The sequence below is a fragment of the Ammospiza nelsoni genome, chromosome Z (genome assembly GCF_027579445.1).
Source record: "Ammospiza nelsoni isolate bAmmNel1 chromosome Z, bAmmNel1.pri, whole genome shotgun sequence".
Lineage (NCBI taxonomy): Eukaryota > Metazoa > Chordata > Aves > Passeriformes > Passerellidae > Ammospiza > Ammospiza nelsoni.
In genome coordinates this window covers 75,841,859-75,863,023 of record NC_080669.1, presented here as the reverse complement: position 1 = coordinate 75,863,023, position 21,165 = coordinate 75,841,859, and the positions used below count along the sequence as shown (strand labels likewise).

Here is a 21,165-nt window from a genome sequence, read left to right as displayed (position 1 = left end):
CCTGCCTGGCTGTGAACATTGCCAAGGTTGGGGCATCCATGGCCTCTTTGTGCAGCCTGTGACAGTGCCTCACCACCCCCACAGCAAAGAATTTCAGCTCTTCATTGCAGTAAAGGATGACACCATTGGTGGGCCCAGGCTGGGGACCATTCCCAGGAGGCACACCTTTAGCCTGTGGCCACCCTGATGGTAGCCCATGGGTGTTTAATATTTGGGCAGAGTCTGTTGTATGTGGCAGTGAGAGCCAAACAGAAGTGACACTTGTATTGATGGCATGACCTTTTTCACCATTTTTAATTTGAGTTGCTTTTGTGAAGCAGAAATTTAAATAATGGGTCATTATTTTGAAATAGCAAAATTTACTCCACCTCAGGAAGACTTCTTATGTATTCTTCAGCTTACTTGGAGAGCTTCTTTGGTGACTTTTTTACTGGTTTAGTGGCTTTTGCATATTTTTAGAAGTATGGAACCAAAGATGTATAAACGGGAAGGAAAATAGCTGTAAGCAGAAGACTAAACACAACATTGTCAGTTCAACATTGTTTATCTAATGAGGCTAAATCCTCTTTAAGTTCTTGTGTTTGATATACTTTCACAATGTACAGTCATAATATATGTGTGAGAGTGCTCCCCCTTGATTAATGGCTCCTTTGCATGGCACTGGAGTCATTGCTTCCATTACCATAAGAGCATTTTGGACAGTATTGAACTGTCTGTGCCTGTTGGGCCAGAAAGGAGAACGACTGTGTTTGTACAAAACATGTTTAATTTTATTGTTTATATAAATTGGCTCCTTGTTCTTTATGATCAGAGCAAACCTCCATGCCTTCATAGGTATTCACTGACCCAGCTGCAGAGGCCACTGGCAGGGGGATCATCACTCAGGCAGATCTTCAGAGCATGTACAAGTAGTGGATATGTCTCACCCCCCTTGTCTGCAGATTCCCAATCCAAAGGGTGCACAGGGGAGGAGGCTCTGTTGCGGTTTTGCACTGTGCCTGGTCCTACCAGATTAACAGAGGTTTCATGCTGAGTTTTGAGAAGACCAAATTCTGACCCCAATTGTGGGAGAAACTACAAATACCCCAAGAGTTTTACCCTTGGAAACTCTTTATTATTTTTAATAGTCTAAACATGACGTTTGACATAAAGATGTAAATGTTTAGACCAGCTTCAATATCTGTGTTAGCGTGTTTAATACATGATGCTCTGTAAAATCATGCAAAATACATTAAGCTCAGGTTTATCTCAAAATGGCTTGTCAGTAGAGCGGTGACATGTGCTGCAGCAGTTGTGGTCAGCTGACAAACCTCTTTGATATGGTTGTTCAAAAGCCATGACATCTCCTGCAGCTCAGTGCCACAAACAGTGCTTGTGTCAGATCCTGCCATCACTTTGCCGTGGCTGAGAAGGGAAAGTTCAGTCCAGAAATGGACATTTTTTACTTTCTGCCAGGCTGTGCGAAATTCTGACAAGCAGAAGTGACTCTGAATCCCCAGATGCACATCACTGGGCTGTCAGGCCAGGAGTGGTGACAGCAGAGAACTCTGGGGCTGCCATGCTGCATGAGATACTCCCCTCTGCCTTGCCCTCTAGCCTCCCCAGGAAATAACTCTGTGCAGGGGTCACAGCTGCCACTGGCTTTCCTCTTCCTCTTGGCTGCTGGTGTGGGCATGAGGCAGCAGGTTCCCTGCAGTGTTGGTGCCATGTGCCTGCCTGTCACACGGCTCTGTCACAGACAGGGCAGGATGCAGTGTGTGCTGAGCCTGGCCATCACCTGAGGCTGCTTGCAAAGACACTGCTCGGGCTGATGGTGCTTATGCCTGGCTCCCAAGCAAGCATCCAGCCATATCCCTGTAGTGTTAGGGGAATTCCCTAACTTCTAGGGATAGCTAAACAGGGAGGATAAAAATATAGGCCTCTCTGGCTCCTTGCTCTTGTTTTCCCTGGCATAGTCCAGGGCTTTGTATTTACTCCACAGTGACAATTTATAGGCCTGTGTAACTGAGGTCACTGTTTGGCTCTCTGTGTCTCTTTCATCATCTGCAACCTGGAGATAGTAGTGTTTTCTAGGGCTGAGTGAATAATTCATTATGTGGCTCCTTATTAAACAGATGTAGTCTCTCTGTTTGCAGGTAGTCTACAAATGGATTGCATTTTGTTCAAATTTATTTGTTGTTCCAAATTATTCACCAAATACTTTCAGTAAATAATGTTATTGGCCTATAGTGCATTCAGAATATGAATTTGAAACTTGCCTTACATGACTATTTGTCATTGCTGGTTAAAATTCATTATTTAAGTACCTATGCCTTCCAGCAAATTTGTCTCATAGAGCTTCCCCAGAAAGTAACACAAGGATGCTATGAATATGTTAAGAGTGAATGTTTAGGGGGTATTCTTTCTTCCTTATTACTAATGCAGCTGAAATGCTAATCCGTCTCATTGGGTGTTGTGAAGATTGGAAAGCTGTTTTCGGAATGTGAAATGCTTTTTAAGTGGACACTGATACACCAGCCCTGGTGTATCACTCCTTTAGGTAGCAGGTAGCAGGTGGTGTGTGGTTCCAGCTACTGCTGAGTGCAGGGAAGAAGGTGAGCATAGGAGGTAGCACATGCTGTGTTCAGAGCCACTGGGCCAAACAGGAATCCATGGAACTAAGTCTGTGCTAATGAAGAAAATGGGTGAGGGCCCAGGGAACGTGGCATTGCTTGGGTCTCTTCCATACGGTTGGATTTTCATTCCCCAAAGATGTCCATACTGACTTACACCTGTGGTGTATGAGAAGTGCTGTCTTCAGACCATTCCTGGGAGACCTTCCCTGTAGTCCAAATCTCTGCCACAGCTGTACTGTACTGTACAAGCAGTATGAATGTGTGAATGTCACTGTCTTTGGGTCCTGGGTAGTATCCAGCATGTCACGAACAAATGTAAAAGCCTATGAGTTGTTCAGTGGCATTGCTTGAAGCACTGGGTGCTCCTAAGCTAAGCAACAGCTTGCCCACTAAGAGGAGGAGATGTCCCCCTTTGCACCCCCTCTCCTGGTCTTCCACTGCTACCTTGGAAGTCAGAAATGGAGAGGGAACAGGGGCATCCAAGTAAAATCTGAGTAGTGGTATGTGTTTGGAGTTTGGAGTGAGAGCAGCGCAGGCCTGTTCTTCAAAGACGTACCTGCCAGGCAGCAAAAGTAGAGGGGTTTTGTCCTATGGCTCCTCACACAATGCCGTTTTGCTTTTAGCAGATAGGCTGGGGCCTCCTCTGGATATTCTGCTGGATTCACTGAACTGCACGGCATTTAGCGTGCAATGGAAGATGCCAAAGCAGCACGCGAGCACCGTCACAGGGTACACGGTAAGTGATGCTCTGTGCTGCTGCCTGGCCCAGGCTGCACACTCTGAACCCAGCAGCACAGCCCCTGCTCCTCACAAACAGTGTCACTGCCCAGAAAACAGCCAGGGGACAGTGGGCTTGAGCGGACTGAGCTGTAACCTTAAAAAACAAGCAGCTTATGTTCTCGAAACAAGCTGTGATGGGCATTTGGATTGGATGCCAAGGGCCTGCAGTGGATATAGATTGCTGTTCTGTTGTGGTTTTCCTTCAAGTGCTCTCTGATAAAACAGTAAAGTGGAGCAGAGCAGGTCGATATTGCACTGTGCAAGTAAGGGTCATGCAGATCCTTTGACTTGTACTTTCAGCCTGAGGATTACTTTAGCAGGAATATGTTTTCAAACTAAGCCTCTAAAACTTCCCAGACTTGCAGTAGGTACAAGGGAAGGACTGTTTCATGGAATCTCTTCCTAGATAGGTACTGTGCTGCATAGAGTCCCTGGGAACCCACCTGCAGCCATAAATATCAAAAGGGCTTTTGTTTTATTCCCCCCTACCTCAGAAGTCAGTTTCTGTTAAAGAAGCTGAATGATTTTCCTGTTGCACTCAGCAGTTTTTTTGGGAAGTCTCTGACCCCATCAAGCCTCTGCCATGTTACCTTCTGCCTATAGGACAAAAGAGAAGGGCTAGGCTAAACTGGTTACTGTATTTTAGTGTGCAAGAAGAAAAACAATGACCACTAACATGCCATTCATTCATTTTTGTTAGGTATTGTTTTAACAGGTATTCCATGGCAATGAAACTCAGTCCCAAAACAGAACTGTGTCAGTGAGAAATAAGGACCAAAGGTGCGAGATGTTGACTAGAACATGTTGCTTTCCCTCTTGACAACAAAAAAACCCGAATAGCAGTTTTTCTTATTAGCATTTTCTGTGGACAGATTTGAAATTTCCAGAAATAAAATGCCCAAAATTCAGCTTTATGTAAAAAGGTGGGAAGCAGAATACTACTGAGTACCTTACTATTAATGTACACTAAGATAAAGAGAAAAATCCCTGCAATAGATATTTCTGGTACACATGCTCCTTTATCCCACAAGTCTTGTAAATGGCACCAGTGTAGCCCAGCTGCAGAGTTCATTTTATTGTTATGAAAGTGCTATGAACTAGCACATAGTAGTCTAAAACTCCAAAAAGACTTGCTGACAGCCAGGAGCTGCCTCAGGTAGGCTCTGTGTGTAGCTGGGTGCACCCTTCTCTGTGAAAGCAGAGGTGCAGGGAGTAAGTGGCCTAAGTCATACACAGTGGTCACTCTTTATGCATGCAGATCAAGAATCTGAGCTCCACTTCTTTTATTAAGCCTTGAGCTGGTGTGTGGCATGATCATAAAACCAACGACAAGCAGCAACAATAGTGCTCTACCCAAAATGTCTTCACTGTAGTGTCTTGACCCTCTGGCATCTCTGGGTCTATGTGCACAGGAAAGCTGATTGTCTCTCTCATTAGTCCCCAGTGGCAACAGACATGGAGAGACATTTTATGATAGAGCAATTTTTATAATGTCATAATCATGAAATGTCAACATCTTTCTTGCATGAAATAAGGTGTCTGTGTAGTGCAGACTAGTCCCACAGCTCTTCAGCTGTCCGTGTCAACCGTGGACAAATGATGCACAATGAAACAACTCAGGCCTGTTCTACAAGCACTACAACTGTGTTCCACATTAGGTAGGTGTATTCACTGTGTGATGGTGTCCTTTGGTCACACTGACAACTTCTAGCAAATATGTAAGGAATATTAAAGGACTTCAGCTTTTCCTGCATTTGAAAAGGCAGGGGATCATGGGCTCACATTCTGTCCTCAGTATGAGAGTGATGCATTGGTGCACTCATTCGTAAGCTATTCTGAAATACTGAGCTATTGCTGTAACTGGTTTGACTATATCTTCTTCCCAAGGTCTTTTACTCAGAAGTTGAAGGTGACAAAGCAGTTAAACAGCTCTCACATGATGTTCCCCTGAGTCTGGATATGATTAGCATGGTGAGTATTTCTTTTCAACAACCAGACCACTGGAGCAGAACATGCAAGTGGAAACTTGCAACTGTCTCCTTGTAGTTTTGTGAAATATGGTGGTGAGGATCCAAGTCGCAAATCTGCTTTGGATATTGAGCAGAAGGAAATCACAGTGTTTTTGTGTTTGAGTGATGCACTTTTCCTCCTTCTTGTCTTACCGTTTTATCATGTAAAACTACTGGGACTTGCTCTCAGCTTCCTAGTACTGACCTTTGTCAGGAAATCTACTAAAATAGAACTTTTAATCTTAAATGCATGCATTTTCACACATGCAAGGGGTGGAATTGCATGAGTCTGTGAGAGAGAGCTGCATTATCACTGTATGTGTATTGCAGTGTCTGACACAGCTGTGTGATTAACACACAGAGTGTTTCTGTTTCTGTATGAGACTGTGGCCGCCTGAAATATGGCCACTTTAGTTGCTGTTCTGCAAGTTCATATTCTAGAAGATTCCCCCAGTCGCTGGTGTTTATTTTGCTCTTGAAAGGAGTACTTTTTCTCATTGCTCTCCATTGTTTTTAAAGTTATATTTTTCCTTTTATAGCTTTGGGGTTTTTTTCCCATTTTCCCCTTCTCTTTCCTCCTTCCCTTTTTCTGCCCCACTTCCTCACTAGAAGCAATAGTGAGGAGGGTGCTCAGATTTCCTGCAGGTTTCCATCACTCTGGTTGTCAGTTCTGATTTCTGCAGGATTCTGGGATCACAGTGAATAAAACAATATTGTTGTCATGATATATCATTTCTTTATTCATGCATTATTTTCTCCCTTCTTATCTTTATCTCTGTATTCCTTTCTTGCCTTTTTTGTTTCTTAAAAACTAGTTTCGCTAGTAGTGCTGAGAAAGATCAAACAGCACTGTTTTTTTATCTTAATCCTAACAGCAGTACTTCTTAATCAGTGGGAGAGGAAAGTCTGTATCCCCGTACTCATGCAGATGATTAACAGCCACATAGACTGCTATATGCTGGAGCATTGGTCTTGTTTTAATTCCCTGACCCATTATTTATGTGTTTTTGCCATCACTTTTTATTATTTTAGTTTTTAACAAGTCCTATTTGCTTTTTCCCAGGGTCAACTTGAAGGACAAGCAATTTTTGTAAGTATTGCTTCACATGAAACTTGGTCACAGATGTGATTAAAAATAAAATTGAATGTTTCTGACTCGGTGCCTCCACAGACACATGCAAAAGTTGATGTCAAAAGTTGATTCTATGTAGCATTTACACATGATCTTTTGTGGTCAAAATGTAGCAGATAGTAGTCTCAAAAAGCTCAAAATCCACAGGTGGACAAGGTGGATACGTATAGGCAAAGTAGCTCCCTTTTTAGCAATGAATTTTTCTCAGTGACCAGAGGTATCTATGGATGTCTTGTTTTGATGGAGTAAATTTTGTAAAAAATGAGATATATCCAGGCAGTGAGGATTTAGAAATTATGGGGACAGTCAAGTAGTCAGGCAGACAGTAGAAGGGAAGAACAAAGTCTGGCATTTGGAGAGGAGATGAAGAGGGAAGAACCTGAGCCAGTCCAGAGAGAGCCAAGGAGGAGGAGGAGCACAGGAAGAGGCCAGCCTTGCAACACCCAGGAGGAAGGAGTGGGAGACTAGCTACTAGTATAAAACAAGTTTGAAAGAAATACCAACTCTCCTAATGGCTTTGCAGCTGGTGAATTAATCAGATTGATTATTTCCAGTCTTGCACTCAGTCCAGTCTGCTTCCTGTGAGCAGTAAACAGGTTGGGTTTATTGTGAGCAGGAAGCAAGCAGGAGGTGCTTGGGTTTGGATGGGAGAAGGACAGCAATTTCAGTGTTTAACTGAAATCCCTAGCATCAACAGCCTCTTGCAAACTTTTGTTTTCTGAGAGCTATTTTAGGAATAGAGAGATCTCATATGGTTGGTGGAGCTCACAGAGCTTCTGTGGTCTGAAATAAGGGGAGTTTGTTTGGACTACAGGAGGCTGAGTCCTCAGGATGCACTTGAACCAGGACTATCTGGTTCAATCCTAGATGAGCTGAGTCTGGATTATGGCATTTCAGAACTGAGGTTCCATGCTGGGCACTTTTTTCCTGCTTGATAAAAATAAGACTTCTGAGGGGTACTTGTGGAAAAGTATGAATGGCTGGGATTAATCAGTTCCCAGCTGTCATTAATCCTCCAGGAAGTGGTGTTCTCGATGAAATGCTTTCTGTTGTATTCATACCAAACTCAACAGAAATCTGCAATAGTTTTGTGGTTAAGTCTGCATAGTTCATGTTTCCATCACTCCTCTCCTGGTGCTGGTGTGACCCTGCTGCTTTCTTGGAGGCTTCTCTGGGCCTCGTGGGACTGCTTTAGCAGCAAGAGCTGATTTGCACTGCATGTTCCTGTTTATGTGTCTGTGTATTAGCAAAGTGGATAATATATTATTGTGTATTATATCATCGTAAAGCAGAGAATATGTAAGTGACAGCAGCCAGGGGAAGTGCAGATGCAGTTTCTTTTAGTACAGGCAGTTGTTCTAATGGGGCATAATATTCAGGAACTCCAGTACACATAAAAAACAAGAAAAATCAATAAAAATTAGTAGGCTCTAAAGGTGGGAGGTTTTAGGCTGGGCACAGAGCCCTGGAGAGCAGCACTGCCCGCTGTCAAATCACAAACATACCAGTACAAAATGGGAAGTGACCAGCTGAGACCAGTAGTTCAGGGAAGGAATTGTCGCCAGGGGAGAGAGTGTCATTAAAACCAGCTCAGTTCCTGCAGCTGTGCTGTAATCCTGGTTTGATGGTCTTTTGGATTAAAACAAAACAGAAAACAGACATTCCTCTGGAAAACAATTTGTAATCCTGGTTTCTGTGAGGCAGCTTACTGAGCCTCACAGTTTCAACACACTTGTAGGAAAGGGAAGCAGTGTGGCAGGGCAGGGAGGGATATATGGGATAATCCATGTGAAATTGGCTCTCCTGCCACTAAAAAGGCATCACATTGCCTCACCCTGTTCAGCAACGTGAGATTGTAATGAGAACACCAAATGTCATTTATCAGGATTTTAGCAAGAGAGTTGTGCAAGGCAAGAAGGTGAAGCTGGTGACTATTGAAGCGTCATCAGTAATTGAGTGTTGAGTTTGGGGCATCAGGCTTCAAAATATAGAGCTAAGCTGAGTGGAGGGAGCACTACAAAAATGATGAGGATAACTCTTCCACATACTACCTAAATTTGTTATCTGTGAGGCTGCTCTGTCTCTTCTGAGAGGGACAGAACTTAGATTTAAGACCTGTCTTTGAAATACAAGGAAAAAATAAATTAACTATGTATTCCAAGGCTACTGGACAGTGGAGCACAATTAACTGTGTTTCTTTTCCAGAATCTGATTTGAAAATGTTCCTGGTGTGAGGAGGGTATTCCCCGACATTGCCACAGGTTAGGGTAGCTTGATGGTGTCCTGAATTTTTACTTATTCACTGATATCCCTGTCCTTGAAGATGAGATGTTTGGTTTCAGAGATACTCACTGTGTGTTCCAGGGCTGTGTTCATGGAGAGGGCACTGCAGGAGGAGGCAGGTAGCAATGGGTGTAAGACATGAGTACACCTTGCTGAGGTTTTGAGGGCACACACATTGAACTTGCTGAATACCTTAGCAGATGTCAGGGCTTTGATCTTGACTGGGCAGGAACTCAAAGAAATTCTCTCAGTTCAGTTTATTGTAGACTTGAGTCTGGAGGTAATAATATGAGGCGCATACATGAATATCTAACTCTCTCCAAGGGCCAAGTTCTATTTCATACTATTCCTGAATAGTGTGAAAACAGTAAGACAGATAAATGAAGGACTTTTCCTCATAAGCATAAGTGTAATAAAGAGGAATACTGGCAGGAAAAAAATGCAGATAAATTAAGGGCAGACAGACAGTATGTATGTCATGGAGGATAGAAAGGCAGGAGTGGGGGATCAGTTCTGTCACCAGAAGGAGGTACAGGGTTTTCAGTAACTGGCTTCTCAGATCACATTGTAAAAGACCTCAGTCCCTTCAGCTATGAGACTGAAACACCCAGATTAATCTTTCAGAGTGAGTGTTCTTGCTGCCTCTCTCTGGACAGTTACTATTCCAGCATTGTTATCATCTCAGAGTCATCTCAGACCTATCCACATCATTTGAGCAGATCAAGGGTGAATGATGGAAAAACAAGATAGTGGTCAAGTGATCCACACTGATTAATAGGAAATCAGTGTTGGACCTCCAAAACCAGGTCCGCAGAAATGACAGATGGCAGGGTGTTGCTGAACAATGTTTTAGTAATAATGTAGGTTCCCCAAAGAGTAGAGAGGAAGTGGTTTTTTCCAAAAGACCATCAAAAGGAAATTTAGCAGTTAATAAAATTTTGGGATTGTTTACTATTTTAATGCAACTGGAAGTGCAGTTTTGTTCCAATATGAAGAAAAGTGAGAACTCTACATTTTCAAATACACTGTGACTAATGTGTTTAACATCAGAGAATGAAACCCAGAAGAATAATAGCTGTAAAACAGGTTCTTTGTAAGTGCTTATTTTTCACACCATAACAGTCTGTGGTATAGAACCTGATATTTCTCTTTCCTTGTATATGCTGTCAAAATTCATAAGTCTGGGATTAACATAGGCATTCCAGGTAGGCTGCAGGTAAAGAATACTCAGTTTCTGTACACATGTATGTACTCTCCATTAAAGATCAGATCTAAATGTCTGATGCCAATCCATGCTATGTGAAGCAGTCAGTGATGAAATGTAATGTTTTGGTGATGTTTTCTATTTTCTGGGAGATTTGAACAGACTCCTCTGAAGAGTATTCATCAGCCCAAGCTCTCCACACAGAGCTGAGTGCTGTCTCCTTTACAGTAGTTGTCTGTGGGTTAATCTTTCTGTGTTTATGGCAGAAGGACAAATAAGGGAAATGCTTGCTTCAGGTCAAGGCTGTTAGCTGAGCTCATAAAATTGTGAGAGATGATGGGATAGGGCTCTGCTCCGTGAGAAATTAAGGATCATCAGTTCACACTGCATCAAATTGCTTTGCTCTCAGGAGGTTTTATGAATTTAAAAGAGAAATAAAAACAAACAAGAAAAAAAAAAGAGGAAAACACACCAGACTGATACCAAATGCTAGCAGTTGGCTCAACAGAGGGAATAATATGTGCCTTTGACTTCACCATTGAAAAAGCTGGATATAAAATGCAAATATCTGCAACCTTATGAGTTATGCTGAGAAATGGGTCCAGGTCGACCTTGTGGATTCCTCTGGGGCGAAGCTACAGCTTGAGAGGAAATATGATTCTATTTGTGTTTTTTGTTTCTGAGCTGCACTGGGCAGGGGACAATTTCCCAAGGAGAGTACAGGGAAAACACCATGAAAGACCCCTGGGTCCCAGCTCACAGCACACACAGAAGTGCTGTCACAACGTGCTTTTCTGCTCTTGACTTGGCAGGATGTTGTTATTGGGAACCTGAAGCCGGGCACTGTGCACCGCGTTAGCGTTGGAGCGTACAGCTGGGCAGGGAAAGGACGGCCCAGCGTGCCCAGGGAGGTGACAACTTTACCCCAAGGTAACTCTGCCTGCAGGGCTCTGCTGCACAACTGGCAGGGCCTGTAGCACGCACACCTGACCTCTGTCGTGTGCAGCATCATGGTATTTCCCTGCTACTTTTCCACACATGTAGGGTTTTAGAGGGGCAAAAGCATGAGGGGAGAAGCCTATGAATTTGATTGCTAAGTCTGTGTGTGTTGAGTGTTGTGTGCAGCAACCCAGCTGCTTCTCTAATGCTGCTCTTTTGCACTTCTTCTTAGATAAGTGCATGCCTCCTGCGCCACCCTGTCAGCCCCAGATTGTGGTGGTTTCTGATTCAGAAGTTGCGTTGTCCTGGAAGCCTGGAGTGAGTGAAGGAAGTTCTCCCATCCAGTACTACATGGTGGAGTTTATCAGGCAAGTTTGCTAGTGGAGTCTAAATTTCAGTGTTTGAGCACTATAGTGTTTTGGGGTTTTTTTTTAACCTCAACTGCGCTGTTCAACTGCATATAGATATGATTTATTTACTTTGTATTGTATGCTTAGTTTTCCTCTCAGTGTGTGTTGAATTACCATGGAAATTTAAAGACAAAACCAGAAAGGATCCAATTTGTTATAAAATCACCAATAAGTTGTACTTTCTGATGGAAAAAAAAATAAGGTCTGATTTGATCTGTTTCCTCTAACAGCAGCCTGGATTAATGAAGTTTTAAGTTTCTCCTGTTATCAAATGCTGTCAAATCATGATGAGAGAAGGATGTTTGGCAGAGTGGTTTCCCTGGGCTGCTTTAGAAAATAATCTGAGGACTGGAAATTCAGTGTGTTTGACAGTTTTACCTGACAAAAGTTATAATATCATAGGAATATCAGTTTTGGAAGGGACCTTCAAGATCATCCAGCCCAATCATCCACCCAACACTGTAGCCCCTAAAGGAAAAAATCACATAATCCAGTGCCAGACCCAGACACCTCTTGAACATGAAGTTGTTTTGTCGAGTTTGCAGAATTTAGACTTGCTTTGTTATGCTAATGCTAATCAAGTTTACATGAAATGTTGATCTCTCTGTTTAGATCTGGGGGAAAAGTGGGGTGTTGGTGGGGTGCTTTTTTGTTCTTTTATGATGAACTCTTAAAATTCTCAACAATAGAACTGAACTGTCAGAAGTTTCCAGTCAAATTGGTTTTATAAACTGCATAAAAAGGGCCAGGAGGAGGTGATTGTATCTGCAACCATAAACAAGTATTTGTACTTGACTGTTCATATGTGTGTGTGAGCTAATATCTGCATACAAATCTATTTGTCTCCGTGTTTACCCTTACAGTGAATGTAAAATTCACCCTTTTAATCCTTTGAGCAAATACTTGATTAGAGGTTTTAGTTGAGGTTCCTGGAAGAGAGAGAATTGATTCTTAAACTACTCAAATGTGTAAAAGGTCAAAAAAAAAATTGTTCTTAAGGAAAGCATAGTAATTTTTTAAAAAGAATTGTTGTTGTTAGAACACACAGGAAGAACTTGATTTTCAAAGTATGGGTACAATCTAGAAGATATTGATATAGCAAAAAGATATTGATATAGCAAAAAGAATAGCAAAAAGATATTGATATAGCAAAAAGAATACCCAGATCTAAAACCTACTTGTTAACTGGTGCACTTTGTTGGGCTGAAAGCCCCCACGTTTAGCTGGAGGCCATCCAATATTCAGTGCACTGCGAGGCAGGATATGAGAGCTGAAGATCCTTATCTCCTTTGTGTAATGTCTGCTGTAGACCTACAGTGAAATTTCTTCAATATCTATTTTTGAACACAATTTTTATCTGAGCTTTTTGCTCTCTCTCCATCTCTTCTCTCTCATTTGCTCAGTTGATGGAGAAGGGATTTTGTTGCCTTCTCATTGACTGCACAGTGGAACCTGGAGGGTTATGTAAACTTCTTCATAGCACCAGGAGCCTGCTAATGGAAGAAGTGGGCACCATCATCTCTATCTGACACACCAAAAGTGCACCCTTGAATGTTTTTGTTCAGCCAGGGAGTGGAAAGCTGCTGTTTAGGTCAAAAGATGCAAGTGATTGAAATTTCAGTGTTTCGTTGGCTTTAGACTTTGGGAAAGAATTTGCTAACAGCAAAATGTTTTGATTACACTGTTTAGTTTGAGGTTTAAAGCTAAGTTGAAAGTACTTTTGTTAATCTTGGGATTATGCTCTCTTAGCCTTGGAAACTTGGTTGTATATTTGGAGTAAGTTCAATGAGCCATAAGCCCTAATGGCAGCTAAAGGTAAACATTTAACTTTAAGCTTTGTTGTCTTTCGCTGCATATAGTTTTAATTACTATAAAATGTATTATCATGAGTTAAAGCCAGTAAATTAAACCATTGTAAGACTAAAACAAATCAGTTCAAGTAAATTAGAATTAGGTCCTCTAATGTCAAAGAAATACACCATTATCCTGTGATTTTGCAAAATTAATAACTTTCTAATGCAAATCTGTAATTTTTCTTGGGCACTGCACAAATGCCTAAAAACTCTGACATTATTTAAGCAATTTCCCTCTCCTTAGAATTAACTTTATGATTTTAAGCATAGGAAAAACATGTTGGGACAAAGTACTCCTCTCAATTGCTCAGCTATGATACTGGTGAAATTCATTGCATTCATGAAAACTCAGTATATTAATTGTTTTGAGATACAGGAATCTAATCAGAACCAGAGCTAGCTGCATCCCATCTCTACTCAGGGTCTAAATATGGTGCTTTATTTAAGCTCTTGCCTAAGGGACTTCCCTTGGCACCCAAGGAAGTAGTTGGTTCAGTACAGGCAGTGGAGGGTAGCCGACAGCTTCAGGTAAAAGATGAGCTGAGCTGATTCAGACTCTACTGTGCTGCTGACTAGCAGAGGATGCTAAGGAGATCACAATCCCACTTGTCTAAATGCTGGAAATCTGGAAGGAGACTGTAGGATTCATTCTTCACTGGATAGTTCTAAGGGAACAAAACAGACATATATATGTCTGTGTGACTTTTTAGGCTCAGTGTAAATATTCTTTTGGTTAATGGTGAAAAGTATTTAACGAAAAATTACATTATTATGGAAGTCTCTAAAGTGAGACCCCAGACTTAAGCATATGAGCTTAGGTGTTTTTCCTAAAGATGCTATGCAAAATTAATTCTTAAAAATGTCTTGGATATTTTCACTCAAATACTCAAATTTTTAATCCGTTGAATGCCTACATGATCTTTTAAACTTGGTGATTAACTTACCTGAATTTTTATAGCCACATAGCAGCTACAGAACCACAAGTGTTTAACAGCACATGCCCTAAAACAATCAGGTCACTTTCTTTTCATCTCATTGGTATGTAGATGAAATCAAAAGCTTTTAATATTAATCTTGGCATGCAAAGGAAATTTTTCAGTATCTTGGTAGTGACATGAAACTTCTGCTGCAATGAACTAGTCAGGTTCTGCTGATAAAACTGGGAGATTTATTAGTATTCAGATGTTAGGATGGTGCAGATTCAGCATAGTGTTGTGCACAGATTTCTTGATTAGTTTGAAGCCTTCCCTCTCCCTCCCAGAAAATTCTACCCCTGAATCCATTCCCTGCTGAACTATCTCTGGCACTGCACTGAACCAGACAGTCATTGTTTGCTGTTGTTTGCAAAGAACCTGAAACAACAGATCTGACCAGGGAGACACCTCCCAGTGTCTAGGAAAAAATACTTTTAATACTGTTTCCCTGATTATTGGATGAAACAGGCATATTTGACTCAGTGTTTAGCTCACTGCTTGTGAGATTAACTCCTTGAAGGAGAAGGTAACTGATGAAGAAGGAGGAGTGAAAGATATTAGGGAGGAAGTGCTTAACAACATTATATTGTATCAGAAGAATATCTAACAAGAAAAAAAGTTACCAAAATTGTTCACTTTTCCTTTCCTCACAGATGGCCTGGCATATATCAGTTGATCTATTTTGCACAAAGTGTCACAGTAATGTGAAATAATAATAGTTACTAAAAATAATATGTTATAGTGCAGTATATTATACAAGACATTTTTCCATCGCAAATGATGATGTATTGTACTTGTCATCATATTTATTATTTGCTGGAATACTTTTTAAAACCATTATAAGATGAATTTTTCCCTTGAGATGAGTACAAATACAGCATGGAAGAACAATCAGAAACGTTAGAAAATTGGATTGCTAGGGGGTGCCTCACACTTAAATAATTTCCAGGTGATTTTAAAAGGAAGTTCAAGTCACTATGAAATTGCTGCTCTCTGCATCAGAAAGAATTACCTTCTTGGATTGAATCAGTTCCCAAGTTACAACATAAAGCAATAATCCAAAATTTTGGGTACATTTGTCATGGAATTCTGCCCTTGGTTTATACCCATCCAGTCTTATTTGCTTTAGCCATATATTTATTATCTTAAAACCACTATGACTTGTGTTAGATTTTTTTTCTGCATATCATTTATGTGTTGGAGATGCAGAGCTGCATCAAGAGCAGGCAATGTCCATGGAAGGTGTCTGATTTCCCCAGTCACAGATACAGTGCTTGGAGCTGCCCTGCAAGGTGCTGTCCCCTGTGTTGGGGAATGTACTGCTGCAGAAAAATGGGAAAAGGGGTGTCAGAATGAGCCCTTCCAGTGTAAAAGTTGACAACACATTGAAATAAAACATAAAGAAAAGGACCATGAAGACAGTTTTCAACAAAATGTTCCCATCTCAGGGAACATGGGAGCTGGCTTGCCCTGGATGCACTCACCAGCTGAATTTGTGTTCCCTTCCCCATCTGTTTGCCATGTTTTCATCTCATACTGTTTTGTTCACACATGGAGCATTCTGGAGAAGTAGCAAAGGTCAAGTGATAAATCTGCCTCTTTCCCTCTCCTTCAGCTGCAGATCCTTACATGTTTGCAGGCATTTCCTTTATTATAAACTTCTGCAGAAGGAAATGTTGGGAGGGACAGTCAGTGTGTTTGAAGCCTAGCCTGCTGTTTGTGTTATCTCCAAATCTTTTCAGGGTGCAGTGCCTCCTTTGGGTCCCTTCATCAAAAGTGTGTTGTTTCCACTTGGGTGGACACACGGGCAAGGTCTGTTGCAAAGAGGCAGCTCTTGAGCTAGCAGGAATTCCTTGGATGGGAATTAAAACCAAAAAAGGATGTGTACAGGAAAATTGAAAACACTACTAAGCGAGCCTTTGGAAGGAGGCAGTGTTAACAGCTTTCATTTGGGAAACACTATATATTTTCATTTTGGCCCAGGCATCAAAAGCTCAGAGGAGGGAAACTATGGAAGAGTAGCCAAAATAAATGCTCTTCTGTCTACCAGGAAATGGTGGTGAAGGGTGACTTAAGATGGTCTGTTTAGCTATCATTACATCTTGTGCGTTTGTCTGATTTTGTTTTTATTTTTAGTGAGACAATGAAATACTCATGTCCTGTGTGCCACTGTGCACTTGAGACAGGCAGCTGGGAACTGCTGCTTTGCCACTGCATTTGCCATGCTGGCACACAACAATGGACCTCAGTGATCAATAAATCCTGTATCGACCACTAAAAGAAAACATAAATTAACTTCGGCATTTCCTTCCAGCTGAAAATAAACAAATACAAAATGCCTGCCTTGTGCTATAATTTTTAATTTGAAGACTGTTGGAGACATTTGCAGCTAGTCCTATGTAAACACTGGTAGATTCAGGGTGCACTTGGAGGTTATTTCCTGTAATAAATATTGCAAGGACGCTGGAATAATTTTCTCTGCAAGCTATTTCTGTCCTTATTTTACTTTCATAAACTTTAATTTTAATATTTTGGGTGGCCTAGAGTGAATGTTTACATTACTGTGTTGTTTGTATTTGTTTAGCTTCTTATTTTGTTCTCTCTTTGATAAGAAGAGGCCACTTTTGGAGAGAGTGGAAATGGTGTGAAAGCATCAGAATACTCTTTCAGAGTACTTGAAGTTGCCCACCCCTTTACAATGTGCCTGTATGCATGAACTTAAAACACTTGATAGCAAACTGCCATGTGAATGGTTATACTGGTTTCACTTGAAATATAATGGCACCTAGAGAAGTACTTATTGGCAGCTGGCTTGCAGTATGAATTGGGAGTTAACCAGGCATTGTCCAAAAGCAGCTATAGGAATGTTGTTACAAAATCCGGGCACACAGGCCATGTTCTGTGCATTATTGTTCTGTGGGTTTTGTGGGTTGTCTCTGTGGGGTTTTTTGATGGTTTTGTTTGGGCTTTTTTGGTTTGGGTTGCTTTTTTTGTCTGTTTGTTTTCCTGAAGAGAAGACTTTGGGATCTGTATGTTCGTATGTAAGTGTATTAAACTGATTACTTGGGAGATCAAATGTTGGATTCCCATCTTGCTAATGCTTGTGTATGTTTAAACGGACTTACTGGCATTAGAACGCAAACTCTTAAGAAATAAATCAAGACCTTTCTCTCTATTGCAAACTATTGCTTTATATAGCCACGTAGGGAGGTGGGAACTGTGGGTAAGAGACCTTCACTTGAAAACTACGAATCCAAAATCCACAAAACAGATAAACTTAACTGGATTTGTCAGTTGTTCCTCTATTTTATAAGCAAAATCCGAGTAACTGCGTTTCTATGATTATACAGTTTTGGCATCACAGGCTTCACAACTTGGTAATGATGGGTTGCACAGTCTGATCTTTAAGAGTGAAGGGTTTCGGTGATGATTTAGTAGACTTCTGACTCATGTATTAGTGTATTTCCTGGAAAAGTATAAATGCAGCTAATTTATACAGCCAGCTTTAATTATTCAAGATCTGGTCTTTGTTTGATCCTCAAGGCCAGACCTTGACAGCAACTGGACGGTAATAAGAGAGCAGATCCAGATGGAGTCCATGGTTCTCAAAGGACTTCTCCCAAACACCAAGTATCAGTTTGCCATCCGAGCAGCAAACTCCTTTGGATCCAGCCCCGCCAGTGCGCCGAGCGACGTCATCCGCACATTCAGTGAGTACAGACACCTTTTTGTCATTAAAGCTGAACAAAAATGAAGTGTATCTGTAAAGAAAGTGTATCTGGGGCAGCTGTGGAGGCCTGCTGGTGGAAAGAGTTGCTCTCCAGGCACAGTCACCTCCATTCTGACACCTCTCAGTCCTGCCTGAGGACCATGCAGCAAGCACCCTGTGAAAGACCAGCCATGAGCAAAGATCTGAAAAGACCCAGGCAGCATCACTCTCGTGCCATTTCTTTGTTCTGGAGGTCACTGACAGGTATTTTTGGATCACTACTTTCTGAATTTTGTGCTGGCTTCCTGCAGTACTAATAATTGAATATCAAGGGGAGAAATGAGAGAGACAAGTCTATTGTTCATTTTTTCTATTCTTTGAAGCTGAACCTTATATATTACATTTATAATTTCAGCCACTCAGAACGATCAAATCAAACTTGTACTGTTTTCTGAGGAGTAAGACTCTTAACTATTAAGCACAGTCATGAAAATAATTATATAAGGGAATAAACACCCCTTTTTGATCAGAAGCTGCATAGCAAAAATATGAGGTGAACCTGCCAACATATAAAATTGTTAAATATTATATTTACATTTGTGTAGCAATATAGACCATGCACACTGCAGTAAGTGTTGGTCCAGTTGCTGCTGGGCTTCCTCAGCAGCAACTGAGGCAATTCTCTGCCACTACCAGTGTCTCTGTAGGCTGACTTTAAGGGGCTGTTTCTCCTCATCACACCCAAATTCATAGCTTGTATGTGAGAATCCCAACCATGACAACACAGAGCATATTGGGAATCACACAAATCACCCAATGATTTGTCAGCAAAAAACCCAATGTCATGCAGAGAAACAATGTAGGAAACACAGCCGAAGCCAGCAGGGTATGGGGACTAACTGAGCTATATCATTAATGTTCCAAACTTTTTCTATACAAATGCGTGTCAGTATTTTTAAATTTAAGTGCCTTTTTTTTCCTTTTCTCACTCTCTCAATTGCAAACCATCTGTAATTAACTAGTGAAAATGAGCAGCAATTATTCAGGTAGGACTGTGAGCTCTGCAAGAAAAGTTTGCATGCTGCAAAAACACGAACAACATGCTTAGTGATCCACCAGTTAAACCAGATAAAGATTTATTTCTGAACTGCCTCTCTGTTGTGGAATCCCTTTTCTCATTGACTCTAATATGGAAGTTTCCATTTCTTTTGTCCCTCTGTCATAAATTCAGTCACTTGAACAGTTTGCATGTAGTTTGCTATGGCTGCTGAGCTCATAAGTTTAACTTCTGAAGTAAATGTTTGTGAAAACCTTGTGCAGTGTACTCTGGAGTTCCTTGGCCCATGGATCCTCCAGGGTCAACTCCTGCTGCCTCAGGCACACGTGTGCTTCCTGGTATCTTGTTTATCTTTGGATGCTAGCAGCTGCATCCTTTGGTCAGAAAAGATAAAGTGTTTAGCTCTGTTAATAAGGGTGGAATCATCCTCACGCTGTGCTTATTACTGCAGTACTCCAGGGAAAGCACTTTGCCTTGGAAACTGCTTGTTCTGCAGAGGCCTGCCAAGATGTCTCTAGAACATGGGTTTCTGTCATTAGAGCTTGGAATCAAATTCACATCTGGTGTGCATAAGCATTGATTTCTAGAGAGGTTCATAAGGGACATTAGCTTGAATCTCTATGCCTGGATCAGATCTGAAAATTCAGTATATTATGCATTTTGCACTGCTCTTTGATTGGACTTAAACGCCTGTGCTGGCCCAGGGTAGGCACATCAGTGCTGCAGTGGCTGAGAGGTTGATTTCCCTGCTCCAAGGGCCTGGCAGTGCTTGGCAGAGACCCTCATGAGCAGGCAGAGCTCCTGCAGGGCAGGGCCATTCCATGTCCATGATGTGCTCCAGCCCTGCTCCAGGCCACTTGTACTTGGGGCTACTGTGGTGTTCTGGACCCTTTGGCAAATGTTGTTCTTTTGTCAGTGTACTATTTGAAAATAGGCTTAAAAGCTACATATAGCCACTACCCATGAAAACCTGCACTATCTTCTGGATACCTGTTGTCACAACAACCAGATTTGTGCAGAGCAAGAAGTGTTGCTCAAAAGTGTCAGGGATGCATGCCTTTAGAAATAAATTATTTCGTTTTCTGAAGGGAGGAGTGTAGCTGAGATGATAGTCTAGCTGATAGCAGCTCTCACTTGTCTTTACTTGTGGTGTCTGTGTAGGAGACTGACTTGATGTTGGCCAGATGCACAAGTACTCTGCATATTGCTAGAAAAGCTAAACTTTAATGAAGAAAATTTTTCTTCATTAAAGCTGTGCATAGCCTGAACATTTATTTTTTCCCAAAACAGTAAGAACCTCTGAAGAATGATTTAATGGACAAGTTTCAGAAAAAAAAAAACAGGAACAGAAAAAAACCCCAAACTACATACTGTGCTCAAGGGCATCCAATTAAAACTCACTCCTAATTCACATTATGTATCTGAAGGTACCCTCCTGCTTCTAGCAGCCAGAAAGCCCAGAATTTTGGTCCAGTTTATCACTCACTTCGGCTACTCAGGAGTTAGTGTTCAGCAGATTTGAGGTCCTCAAAGTTTTGTGGTTTTCATCAGTCACTGGAGGAGGGCATGTGCCATTCACAGACACCTGATAGTCCCCGGGGGCTGGCTCAGGTGGCACCAGCTGCTTGAGTGTCTCAAAGCGCCAGCCAGTGCCCTCTTTGTCACCTGTGAGTTTGAAAAGGTGCCAGACAGCTGGTATCTCTGAAACTGAAGCACCTTTTTTCTTCAGAATGCACATCATAAGAATTACCACCTTCATTATTACTGTGGTTCCTTCTTCTACCTAAGCAGTGAAACATGCCACATGCCACAGATTTTTGATGCTATTTTCGGCCTGCCTATGTATTCTTCAGAAATTCCTGAAATATCTTAGAAAGCTGGCAGAAGTTATGTCTGACTCCTTTGCATTACATTTAGCTCACATGGTGCTGGCACTAAGGTCCTTAGTGTGTTTGGATTTTAAAAATTTGCAGATTTACGCTTGTATGTGCTGGATTTTTTATGCATGACTTGACATAAGTAGTGCTTTTCTGATGTTTATTTTAATTGATTAACAAATTCCCAACATTACCTCAAACACAGAGGACCCTTAGGGTCCATGATGTCTGGCACAAATTCTCTTGCAGCTCTTGCAGGCAGGCTGAGGCAGAGATGAGTCCATGCTACTTGGGGATGTTTTCTGTTGAAGTTTATCTCATTC

General features: G+C 41.5%; 1 protein-coding gene across 3 annotated transcripts in view; it reads left to right on the top strand.

The window, feature by feature from the left end:
* The window catches only part of EGFLAM (EGF like, fibronectin type III and laminin G domains), a 76,839-nt gene that overhangs the window by 12,353 nt on the left and 43,321 nt on the right, over positions 1–21,165 (top strand). For 2 of the 3 annotated variants that reach the window (XM_059492762.1, XM_059492764.1), the window contains exons 2-7: positions 3,239–3,351; positions 5,283–5,366; positions 6,468–6,494; positions 10,836–10,953; positions 11,195–11,330; positions 17,743–17,909. In XM_059492762.1, coding sequence (XP_059348745.1) covers positions 3,239–3,351; positions 5,283–5,366; positions 6,468–6,494; positions 10,836–10,953; positions 11,195–11,330; positions 17,743–17,909 — 645 coding nt within the window. The remainder of the gene's footprint in view (positions 1–3,238; positions 3,352–5,282; positions 5,367–6,467; positions 6,495–10,835; positions 10,954–11,194; positions 11,331–17,742; positions 17,910–21,165) is intronic. The other variant, XM_059492763.1, reaches the window with a different exon arrangement.